The following is an 11,655-nucleotide window of genomic DNA, read 5'->3' on the forward strand; positions in this document are numbered from 1 at the left end:
TTTGATATGGTTCGGGTCCAACCACACCTTCTCCTATAAACTTATGCACACTTTTTTTTTGGATGTTCCGTTTAGTTTTTTTTATTTTTTATTTGAATATTGTTGGAAATCCGTCGTATCCCGGGGCTTTGAAGGAGCCAATGTTAAACATTGCTCTCTTAATTTCCTCCGGAGTAGACCTTGCATTTAAGTTTCTGATCTATTCCTCTGTAATATTCAGATAGGCTTTAGTCCATGGGGGCTTGGGTATGAGTCCATTCCTCACTGTATAGCTTCCTAAAAAATGTGATAGCCATGTTTTCAAGGATTTCTTGATTTTTCTCCCACTGTCTTTGTGCATTTTTTGAGTTTTGCTTGCCACTCTATTCTTCCTTCTCCTTATGACTATTCTTGTATGAAAATATTTAGTATTTTTGTTTCCCTCCACCAACCAAATGTCTCTAAACTTCGGCATCCATAGAACTTCCACCCTGTTAAGTAATTCCTCAAGCTCCTTATTCAAACTCTTTTCAAGGTCTTCTAGGAGGGAATTGTTCCCGTAATTGTGTGCTCTTTGAATTCTTCCTATCCTCCTAAACATCTCTTTTTCTTTTGTATGTGTCCAAAAATCTCCCCATTCTACTTCTTCAGGTGTTCAGTTAATTGAGTAAGGGTTGTTTTCTCCTCCCTTGCTTAATGCATTCCTCAAACTCTGGCTATAAATTCCACATAGCCTCGTATCTAAAAGGTCTGTCCCTGTGATGTATAAGAACAGGTTCAACATGGATTGAGAGAGGGTGATGGTTTGAGTTGGTTCTAGTCAAAACCTCTACCTTGCCTTCAGCAAATCTCATCCTCCAGTTCATATTAACCAGAAATTGATCTAATCGCTTAAACACTCTGTCCATCCTCTCCCATTTAAGCCCCCTCCAAGTAAACTTCGATCCTACATAGCCTAAGTCAATGAGATTCCATTCATGTCAACCCTTGTACTGCTCTTCTTTTCATTTGGGCTCGCTATCTTATTAAAGTCCCCAACTAGCATCCATTCCCTCCTAGTTTGCTGGGATAAATCCAACAACTCCTGCCACAATCTTTTACGATTATTTTCTTGTGGGATAAATTGAAAGTTATGTCGGGGTCAGACTCCACCTCATGTTGGGTTAGTGGAACCCAATTCATTATTGTAGTCTAGGCGTTGTTTGGCATTTTGTAGTGGGCAAATGTACCAGGCCCATTTGAAAGAACCCAACCTCAATCAAGTCTATAGAAAATATTAACAAAAATCCTTTTGCAATCCTGGTTCAGCACTTAACCTACCTGACGAATTTAATGGGAGTCAAAGCCCGCTATGAGCCTATGAGGTATACGTCAAGTTTGCATCTAATCAACAAATCCATTAACAGTAAAAGTGGATTTTTGGTCTGGGCGGTCGAGGGGAAGAAAGAGAGAAGGGTGACGTAGCAATAACGAAAAGCGCGCACACGGTAAGGAATAAGGATGCGCTTTCAAAATACGCGGTCGGGCAACGCTTAACCATGAATAAATAAATTCAAAACAATTTCGGTTGTCGTTTTGACGGATAATTCTGATTTCTGAAGCTCCGCAGCACAGCATAGAAAGGTAGAAACTAAACTTAAAGAGAAAGAGGTCATATTTCTTTTTTGAATCCGACTTGTCGTTTCGATGGATGATTCTTCAGCGCATAGAGATCGCAGGCCAGAAGCACTCGGAGACCTTGGGGTCCTTCCCGATGAAACCCTCTGCTCAATCTTAGAGTCTCTCTCTCCCCGCGACGTTGCTCGCCTTGCCTGCGTTAGCAGGTATTCACATCCATACCTACCTTTCTTTCTTTCTTGATTTTGCTTCATGAACACTTGATTCATCATTTGAGCTTCACATTACTCATTAGCTGCCATGCTCTGCTTTCTTTCTTGTCGAATCATTTTAACAGAATCTCGATTCATACATGAAATTCGTATACAGCGTTTCGTTATTCATTATTCATTCACTTCACGGTAGTTCTGCAATGCTTATGCTACAAGGCTTGATTAAGAAGCAATTTTTTAGATATAGGCATTTAACCCCTAAAAGAAAAAAAAAAAAAAATCAGACTTGAGAGTTCATCTGAACTCGAGTAGGTTAGGCTCGTAACCTCAATTTAGGGACCTAAACTTGTAACTCTGTTAACTCGAGAGAGTCTGATAAGGTTGACTGAGTAGTGAGTACAGTGGATTCTGGCCAATTTTTTATTTACATTCTTCGGTTAATCTTTGTGGGCAGTGTCATGTACGTGTTGTGCAATGAGGAACCACTGTGGATGAGTCTATGCCTTAAAGGGGCATCTGGTTTGCTTCAGTACCAAGGCTCTTGGAAGAAAACTACCCTGCTGCATAAGTATGTTTCTCCTGTCTTCCATTGATGCTTCTAAGTTAACATTCATTATCCATTTTCCTTTTTGTTTTGGTTTGTACTTTTATGCTTACATATTGGGAATCATGAATGCAGTGAGAATCTGCCAGACAAATACAAAGAGTATCAACCACGACTACTATACTTTGATGGTAACAGTTTTGATTCTGCAGGGATCTTATGAGCCAATTTATATGTTTCCTCTAAACCAGGGATATTTACCTTCCTGCAGGGTTCAACTCTTTATTTTTGTACAGGAGATTATACCGATGTCATACCACATTGGAGTCGTTTCATGCAGATGATGGAAATGTGGAAAGAAGGAAAGACCTATCCTTGAAGGATTTCTATGACCAGTATGATGCAAAGAAACCGGTACAAAACAAAAATAACTATACTAGTAATCTACATTAGTTTTTTCCCTCATCATGGTTATGTTTCAAAATTTCAATGTGTATCTTTAAGCTATGTAACCAACAAAAAAATGGGTGTATTTGCTTCAGTTTTTGTTTTGTTTCTTTTTTTTGCTAAGTGATCTATATGCAACTTTTTCTTTTTTCAGAAGCAACTTTTACAACTTATGAGAACATGGGAGTATTTTAGGTTTTACTGTTTTTTTTCCCTTTCAAATATACCGTCAAACCTTTTTGGCAAATATCTTTTAATTAAAAAGAATCACTTATTTTCTTAATAAAACTAAAGTAAATGGACCACCCAATATCTTCAAGCTCTATCTTCTAATTGTTCCTTTTTGTTTCATAATTTGTTTTGGAGGAATAGGAGCTACCTTTGGTCAATGGTACTGTTTTTCTTTTCTTGTAAAGATGGAAATTTGAGAGATAAGTAAATATTATCTAACTCAAGGGGTCCATTACACATGATGTTTTGTGTTGTAGTTGACACTATTTCTGTTTCTACTGGGATTTTATTGTTGATGTTTACAAGTTTGATGAATTACAAACCCCAGGTTATGCTTACTGGATTGGCTGAGACATGGCCTGCCAGGCATAAATGGACAACTGATCAGCTGTTGCAAAACTATGGAGACGTAGCATTTAAAATTTCCCAAAGGAGTTCTCGGAAGGTCTCCATGAAATTCAAGGATTATGTCTCATACATGGAAGTTCAACATGATGAAGATCCCTTATATATTTTTGATGAAAAGGTGCTTGGATAGGGATATTCATGTATCAATAATGCTCTGGCTGTCTCCATCCACCATTTCCTTCTCTTATTCTTGTCCTTTCAATTTGAGAGCTTGGGAGTTCTTTTAATTTTTATTTAATAATTTGTGTACAGTTTGCTGAAGTTGCACCTAGCTTATTGAAGGATTATTCTGTACCTCATCTTTTTCAAGAAGACTTCTTTGATATCTTAGATGCTGAACAAAGACCATCCTATAGGTGGCTAATAATTGGACCACAGAGATCTGGGGCCTCTTGGCACGTTGATCCAGCTCTTACTAGTGCATGGAATACTCTTCTTTCTGGCCGTAAAAGGTAAAAAATTGAGCTACTTGACGCGAATTTTTGAGTTCTATTTGGTTGTGTAGCACAGACATCTACTGTAACATGGTAATATGGTATCTAAGGAAGCTACATGCATTTTCTGGTTTTAGTTTAATCCTTAGCTTATGTTTGGTATGGATGTCAAACTAGCCTGTTCTTGTGAATTAGCCCCATGAGTAAAACTTACATGGACATAAATCATAAAATTCCCACTGCTATGTTCAGTTATTTAACTTAAATTGTGGTTTTTGTTTTTTGATAAACAACAACAACAACAAAGCCTTGTCCCACTAGGTGGGGTCGACTACATGGATCAAATGACGTCATTGAGTTTTATCATGTATCATGTCTACAGAGAGACAATTTACATGTAGATCTCTCGTTTGACCACTTCATGGATGATCTTCCTAGGTCTTCTTCTGTCTTTCACCCCTTGTCTATCTTCCATCTCATCTGACTGAGCGCTCTGTCGGTCTTCTTCTCACATATCCAAATCATTTGAGACGCGATTCTACCATCTTTTCCACAATAGGTGCTATTCCAATTCTCTCTCTTATACCTTCATTCCTTATTCTATCCAATTGCGTATGACCACTCATCTATCTCAACATCTTCATCTCTGCCACACTTAACTTATGTTCGTGCTCTTTTTTTGCCCACCCAATACTCTGTACCATAAAGCATAGCCGGTCTGATAGTATTGCGATAGAATTTACTTTTAAGTTTTAAAAGTTCTTTTTTGTCACATATAAAACCAGATGCGCTCCGCCATTTTGACCAACCTGTTTGGATCCTATGATTTACATCATGTTCAATCTCTCAATTATGTGCACCCAAGATACTTAAAACTTTTAATTTTTTGTAAGATGTTTTCTCCAATCTTCACTTCTGTATTGGGGTTTTTCTTTCGGGGGCCAAACTTACATTCTATATATTCCGTCTTGTTACGGCTTATGCGTAGACTATACACTTTTAGAGCTTCTCTCCATAAATCCAACTTCTTATTTATGTCTTCCCTTGACTCTCCCATAAGGACGATATCACCGGCAAAAAACATGCATCATGGTATAGATTCTTGGATATGCTCTGTGAGTACTTCCAAGACTAATGTGAAAATGTATGGACTTAAGGATGATACCTAGTGTAATCCTATACCAATAGGAAATTTCTCTGTCACACCATCTTGAGTCTTCACACTAGTTGTAGCCCCATCATACATGTCTTTAATTGCACGAATATATGCGATCCTTACTTTCTTCTTTTCTAAAACCTTCCATAAAACCTCCCTTGGCACCCTATCGTATGATTTTTCCAAATTAATAAACACCATATGTAGCTTCAGTGGTGGATCTTCCTGGCATAAAACCAAATTGATTCTCTGTTACTTGTGTCTCTTGTTTCAGCCTCCGTTCTATCACCTTTTTCCATAACTTCATGGTATAACTCATGAGTTTGATCTTTCTATACTTTTTGCATCTCTGTATATCTCTCTTATTCTTATAGATAGGTACCAAGGTGCTCTTTCTCCACTCATCTAGCATCTTTGATAAACATGAGTTTTAATTTGATTCTTAGATATATATGTATCTTAGTGCTTGATTATGTTTAAAATAAGCAGTGTTATGAGGCTTTCACTTGCATTTGGTAGGTGGGCATTATATCCTCCAGGAAAGGTGCCTTTGGGTGTGACAGTGCATGTTAACGAAGAAGATGGTGATGTCAATATTGAGACCCCGTCATCACTTCAGGTACTATAATTTTGCATTTATAGTGATTTATATATATCCTCTTTATGTTGGTTCAGATCTATGATCATGTCAAGTGTATTGTGTCCAACTACTGACGTGGTTAATCATATTCTGTTTATTTACAGTGGTGGTTGGACTATTATCCTCTCCTTCCTGATGAAGATAAGCCAATTGAGTGTACACAACTACCAGGAGAGACAATTTACGTTCCAAGTGGATGGTGGCACTGTGTTTTAAATTTAGAAACAACTATCGCAGTCACTCAGAATTATGTGAATTCAAATAATTTTGAATTTGTATGTTTGGACATGGCTCCTGGTTATCGTCATAAAGGAGTTTGTCGTGTTGGATGGCTTGCTTTAGATGAAGAAACTTATGAAAATGTCAGACAGAGCACATGTTATTCTGATTTGTCTAGGAAAGAGAAAAGAGCCAAAACTATCAAAGATGTAGATAATCTAAATTCTGAAAGTACCGTAAATGGCGCATCTAGGAACTATGGTTTATGGAAAGATGGATTTTCCTATGATATAGAGTTCTTATCCATATTCTTGGATAGAGATAGAGACCATTACCTTTCCCCGTGGAGCGTAGGCAACAGCATTGGTCAACGAGAACTAAGAGAATGGTTGTCGAAGCTTTGGATTCAAAAACCACAAATGAGAGAGCTTATATGGAAGGTTAGTTTCTTGTCCCCCCCAAGTAGTGGTTACCTTATCAGATTTTATGACCTCATTTTACATATATGTCCAGGGGGCATGTATTGCCTTAAATGCTGACAAGTGGTTGGAATGTGCATCAAAAATTTGTGCCATCCACAATTTGCCTCTTCCCAGTGACGATGAAAGGCTTCCAGTTGGCTCGGGTAGCAATCCTGTGAGTTTTCATTCATCTATTTACTACTTTTCATCTCACTGGTATTTGTTTAGTTTTCTTAGGCTTTTGTGAAAATATATGGTCTTTATTGTCCTATTGTCCTAAACATATTTATGGTCTTTTCTGGGTTTGTGTTGATACTGATTTTCCTCTTGCATTCAAGAATATTGTCACATTCTTATTGATCGACTACAATATGCAGCCCAATTAATTAGTTGCCATCTATACCTCAAGGTTCCCTAGTTAAATTAGGACATGATGATGGCATGTGGTATGATTATTGGATTACCTAATAGAGTCCTTGTGGAGTATGAAGCTTCTTTTTAACTACAGTAATATTTTTTGTTCTCTAAATAGGTTTATCTAGTGGGGAACTCTGTTGTTAAGATTTTTGTTGAAGGAGGACTGGAAGCTTCTCTTTATGGTTTCGGCACAGAGGTACTTTATTGCCATTCTGTTTCTATTGCATCTGCCATACAAATCTAACTTGAATTTTGTGCCTTTTACAGCTAGAGTTTTACAGGCTACTTCATGAAATCAACTCCCCTCTCAAGAAACATATTCCTAGTATTTTGGCCAATGGGATCATTTATGTTGAAGATGGATCTTTTAACAATTTAACTTGGGATGGAAAAGGAGTCCCTGACATCATTTCAAAGAGCAATCTCATCAAGACAAAATGTGATGTTCATGGTTTCTCATTTGGGGTATGGGGCAAGAAACAACTTGAGTATAAGAATGCTGGGATGGAAATGGATGGATCGGATAGTTTAGCAGGTCACTCAAGTATATGGCCATATATGATAATAAGACGATGTGAAGGGAAAATGTTTGCAGATTTGTAAGTCTTATCCTTGTGATTCACTGATAATTTCACCATCCCGCTGAGCAACTCTAAATCTTTGATTTTGTCAAGTAGCAGTTCTCTTCTCTGAATGTTGTCTATGTTCTCCTGCAGAAGAGACACACTGTCATGGGAAGATGCAACAAACTTGGCCTCCTTCTTAGGGGAGCAGCTGAACCACCTTCATCTCTTACCACATCCACCTTTGAATATTTCATCTTTAACAGATATTGAACATGAATTGAGCTTTACTGGAACCGATGGTTGTGGTGCAACTGTTAATTATAAATCAAATACTGCAGCAGAATGGGGAGTCTTCCTAAGAAACTTAACAATGATGCGGAAGAATGTTTCAAGCCGTTTGACCAAGTGGTATAATTTGCCTTCTTTTGAGCACCTTAATTTCTTGTTGAAGAAGTTTGAATTTAAAGATATGTAAGAAGTTGCTGATGGAAAAGTATCGTTTTTGTTTGTGCATTCAATATAATGATCTTCTGATCAATTTGGAGTTTGAAGTTTCGTGGAGTTTATTTATTAACTTTATGCTTTTCCAGATACAGTGAATGTCAAATTTTAGTAGCTGTGTTTATGAAGCATTTATGAACTCCCTTTTCACTTTTGCTTCACCATGTTTAGATTGTACCTTATCCATGTGTTGCATTTGCTGCTGCTGCGTTTGTGCTTCCATAATATACTAATTTTTTATGATGAATCTTCAGTTTCTTATTCGCTCTCATTTGTCGTAATTTTGTAGGGGAGATCCAATCCCTAGCAGTTTGATAGAGAAAATTGATGAATATGTCCCGCCTGATTTTGCTAAGCTGCTAAACATAATTGAGGTTTCTCCAAACTCACTTCTTTCCTACTGGATACAGCGGAATAAAATTGGTTTTCAAATTTCTTACTTTTATTTGACTTCAGAATCTCCCAAGGGGTGCTTGTAAACCTTGCTCTTGGATTCACTCTGATATTATGGATGATAACATTTACATGGAACCATCTTCGGCTTATTCTATCTCAAGTGGGAATGCAGAAGATGCTGCCAAGGTAAATGGTCATTTGAGCAGCTATGATGAAGTGAAATCCTGGCGTCCTAGTTATATCCTTGATTTCAGTGATCTTTCAATAGGTCAGTATGTCTTCCTGCCTGTTCCGAGAATTTTTATCCGACTTCTACAATAATGTTCATCTGTTTTATAATTTACTTTTGAGCATTTTAAATATATGGCATTATCATTTATAAACTTCCAATATCTACAAGAAACTTTTGTTTGTACATTTGAACTGATGATGCGGTTTCTCTAGAACAAGACTAATGTTATCATCCCTAAATACTGTTTGATGTTCTTCAGTCTTCGCTTCCTAATAGTTTTCAATCTATCGTATGTATACATTGCGCAAGCATTCTGACGTTCTATTTGGTTGGTAGTGATTTAACAAACTTTTTTAATTTCTTTTACAGGTGATCCGCTGTTTGACTTGATACCAATTTATTTAGATGTCTTTAGAGGTGATTCAGATCTCCTTAAGCGATTTTTAGAAAGCTATAAACTTCCTTTTGCAAGTCCCATATCAAAGTACGAGTCAACAGATGGTGGTCAGAAGTATGCCCGACTTTCATATGTTGCCATGTAAGTAGTTATGGTAATTCTCTTGCATACTAGTAGTTCTTCCACTACTTTTGACCTTTTCTTTATTGCATATTTCAATCTGGGCGTGTGGGTTATATGGAAATACGGAACTAGCCACATATAAATGAATAGAAACAATCAAGCTCTCCTGAAAGATCTAAGCATGGCAAAGATGGATACCTTGTCAAAATTATCATCAGTACTTTCAAGAATCAGGAATGTTAATGGTTGTCTACCTTGCACATGGCCTTAATAAAAGTATTCAGATAATGCATAACTGAAACTCTTGAAGTAGTCTGTAGGTGCAAAACTATACATGATGTTAAATTGATAATTCTGAACCTTTCGAATGCTTGTTAATTTCTGAGAGCAATGAAGAGTTTGTTCTTTATATGCATAGGAAGTTATTTGATTGCATTGAAGTGGAAAAGCAACTGATCTTTGCTTGGATTAAGATACATCAAGATTCAAGAATACAATGTTTGACTTGAGTTATTAGATGGCGTTAGACATATTTGTGTGCCTGCCTTCTACAGAAATAGAGAGATTTTTTTTGTCCTTCCTATCAAGAAGGAGCAAGCAATTTCAAATTAACTCTGGATTTCTTAATTTTCTTTTGCAAATTGTAGGTGCTATTGTATTTTGCATGATGAGAATGTGTTGGGAGCTATTTTTACTATATGGAAAGAATTGAGATCAGCAAAGTCATGGGAAGAAGTTGAGCTAACAGTGTGGGGCGAGTTGAACAATTACAATGGCTTTCCTTGACCATCCCAGAGTGATATATATTCATGCTTAACTTGTCTAGTAGCCATAAATTTATTGTTCGACATCTTGTAAATTTGTATTATTGGTTGCCACTTGCCAGTGGCCTTTCATTGATTATATTCTGTCTAATAATTCAACATAAGTGTATCCCTTTGCTTCATGCAATGTCAAGTCATTATATAGTTTTTGGTTGGTTCTTAGAGAATGCAATTCTAGTGGCTTTTGCCCACATTAGAATATAATGCAGGATGTTGAGATTTCGAAGACGAAAAGAGACAACTTGGATAAGCTTGATTCCGAATTGTCCATTGTTCATGCAATCATACCCACACGTGTCAAATCATGGCCGAGGAACCAAAACAAGTGAATAAGAAACAGAAATGCTCTTTTGGACCGACAAATTTCGCACAAAAATCTCGAATAAATTTAAATGATGACGTGCCTTGTATTTCATGGATGTTTTTGCTTCTGAACTTGAGTCCACATCTATCGAATTCGAAGGACACATTATTACTGAAAGGGAAACGTATGTTGATCACTTGATTGTTGTTGAACTATGGTGCGCGGTTATTCAAGCATTCTGTTCCTCCAACAACAAAGATTCTGTGGTTACCTAAACCCTTGTAGCTGGTCGGAATTCGCGGATAAATAAAACAAAATTCAAATTTTAGAGATCATACAAAGACCAAAGTACTTTACAGGATTTGAGAAATCTGTGAACTGTCTCCATTTTCCTCTGGGCATGCAAATTTTTAGGTGCTTTTGGGGATGGCAAAGAGACCTGCTTAAACGGGAATATGTGGCGATGGATCCGTTATGATATAATACTTTATTTTATTTATACAAAAATCTAACGTTAGAATTTAATTAAGATTATCTTACATTTAATAAATGAGTTATGGATATTTTTTTGAGGAATGCTAGGTGCCAGTAACTTTTGTGATTTGTAGCCATCAAATAGCTATCAATGATGGTTTTAATGGTGTGAGATTGGTGTGAGATTTCATCCAATGGCTCACTTTTCTTTGCTGGTTATATGCTTGCCAGAATTTAACAAAGTTGCTGGCCCCTAGGCTTTTCCTTATTTTTAAGTTATTTTATCTTACATTTATTATTGAAAAAGGTTCAAAAGTTAGTAGAATTTATTGTTTTTTGGCAGCACTTTTAATCATTAATCTAATTTTTTTAAATTTAATAATTTAATAATGGGTAATGTTAGAGAGACAAAAAAAAAACAGCCAGAATTTGCCTTATTTAGCATTTATTAATTATCGCAACAATTAATGAATGCTAAATAAGGCAAGTTATGACTGTTTTTTACTGATTTTCTTTGGTTACCAAATATTTTCCTTTAATAATATATTTGTAATCCACATCTTTTAAATATTGATGGCTCACTACTAACCAAAAATAATAATTTTAAATTTTTAAATATTATTTTAATAATTTACTTTTAATTTATGTAATATATATGATGATGATTATATAAATTTTAAAATTTAATTTTATTGATTAGATTTTAATAATAATAAAAGCGGATATCCATATGATGGATTAGAGTTTGGAGGAGTGATAGGAGGTTAGTAATTTTTGTGATTGATAGTCATTAAGTAGTTATCAATGATGTTTTTAAAGGTTTGAGATTTTATTTAATAGTTAAATTTTTTTTTATTAGTTATATACTGGCCAAAATTTAATAAAGTTGTTGATCTTAAACTTTTCCTTAAAATTTAATTTTTATGAACGAAGTCAAAAATGGCAAAATTTGCCCCTACTCACCATTGCCAACCCTAGATACGGGATACCCACTTTCGTTTCTTTTTAAAATTGGGTCGCCGACTTTCCATGCATGCATGTAGCGTCCCCCCAAGATGCTTAGAATTTAGAAA

General features: G+C 36.1%; 1 protein-coding gene across 5 annotated transcripts; it reads left to right on the forward strand.

Annotated features, from left to right (window-relative positions):
• On the forward strand, positions 1,409-10,212 carry LOC107606163 (F-box protein At1g78280). 5 transcript variants are annotated; one of them, XM_016308162.2, is made up of 17 exons: positions 1,411-1,802; positions 2,263-2,376; positions 2,488-2,543; positions 2,624-2,766; positions 3,359-3,556; positions 3,691-3,890; positions 5,548-5,647; positions 5,773-6,327; positions 6,401-6,523; positions 6,881-6,961; positions 7,033-7,364; positions 7,482-7,739; positions 8,122-8,206; positions 8,289-8,496; positions 8,830-8,998; positions 9,628-9,761; positions 9,793-10,212. In XM_016308162.2, the coding sequence occupies exons 1-17, from the start codon at positions 1,666-1,668 to the stop codon at positions 9,795-9,797; spliced, it is 2,898 nt and encodes a 965-aa protein (XP_016163648.1). In that variant the 5' UTR covers positions 1,411-1,665; the 3' UTR covers positions 9,798-10,212. The 5 variants fall into 5 exon arrangements, with proteins under 5 accessions (XP_020962128.1, XP_016163648.1, XP_016163647.1 ...); XM_016308164.2 differs by having other exon boundaries at positions 1,412-1,602; positions 1,698-1,802; positions 9,628-10,212; XM_016308161.2 differs by having other exon boundaries at positions 9,628-10,212.

The sequence above is a fragment of the Arachis ipaensis genome, chromosome B07, assembly GCF_000816755.2.
Source record: "Arachis ipaensis cultivar K30076 chromosome B07, Araip1.1, whole genome shotgun sequence".
NCBI lineage: Eukaryota > Viridiplantae > Streptophyta > Magnoliopsida > Fabales > Fabaceae > Arachis > Arachis ipaensis.

Excerpts from the sequence above, each read along its gene's own strand:
- LOC107606163 (XM_016308161.2), top strand. The coding sequence starts at position 1,666 with ATGGATGATTCTTCAGCGCATAGAGATCGCAGGCCAGAAGCACTCGGA. Across the intron at positions 1,803-2,262 it reads CGCCTTGCCTGCGTTAGCAG|TGTCATGTACGTGTTGTGCA; the intron begins GTATTCACATCC and ends CTTTGTGGGCAG. Across the intron at positions 2,767-3,358 it reads AGTATGATGCAAAGAAACCG|GTTATGCTTACTGGATTGGC; the intron begins GTACAAAACAAA and ends TACAAACCCCAG.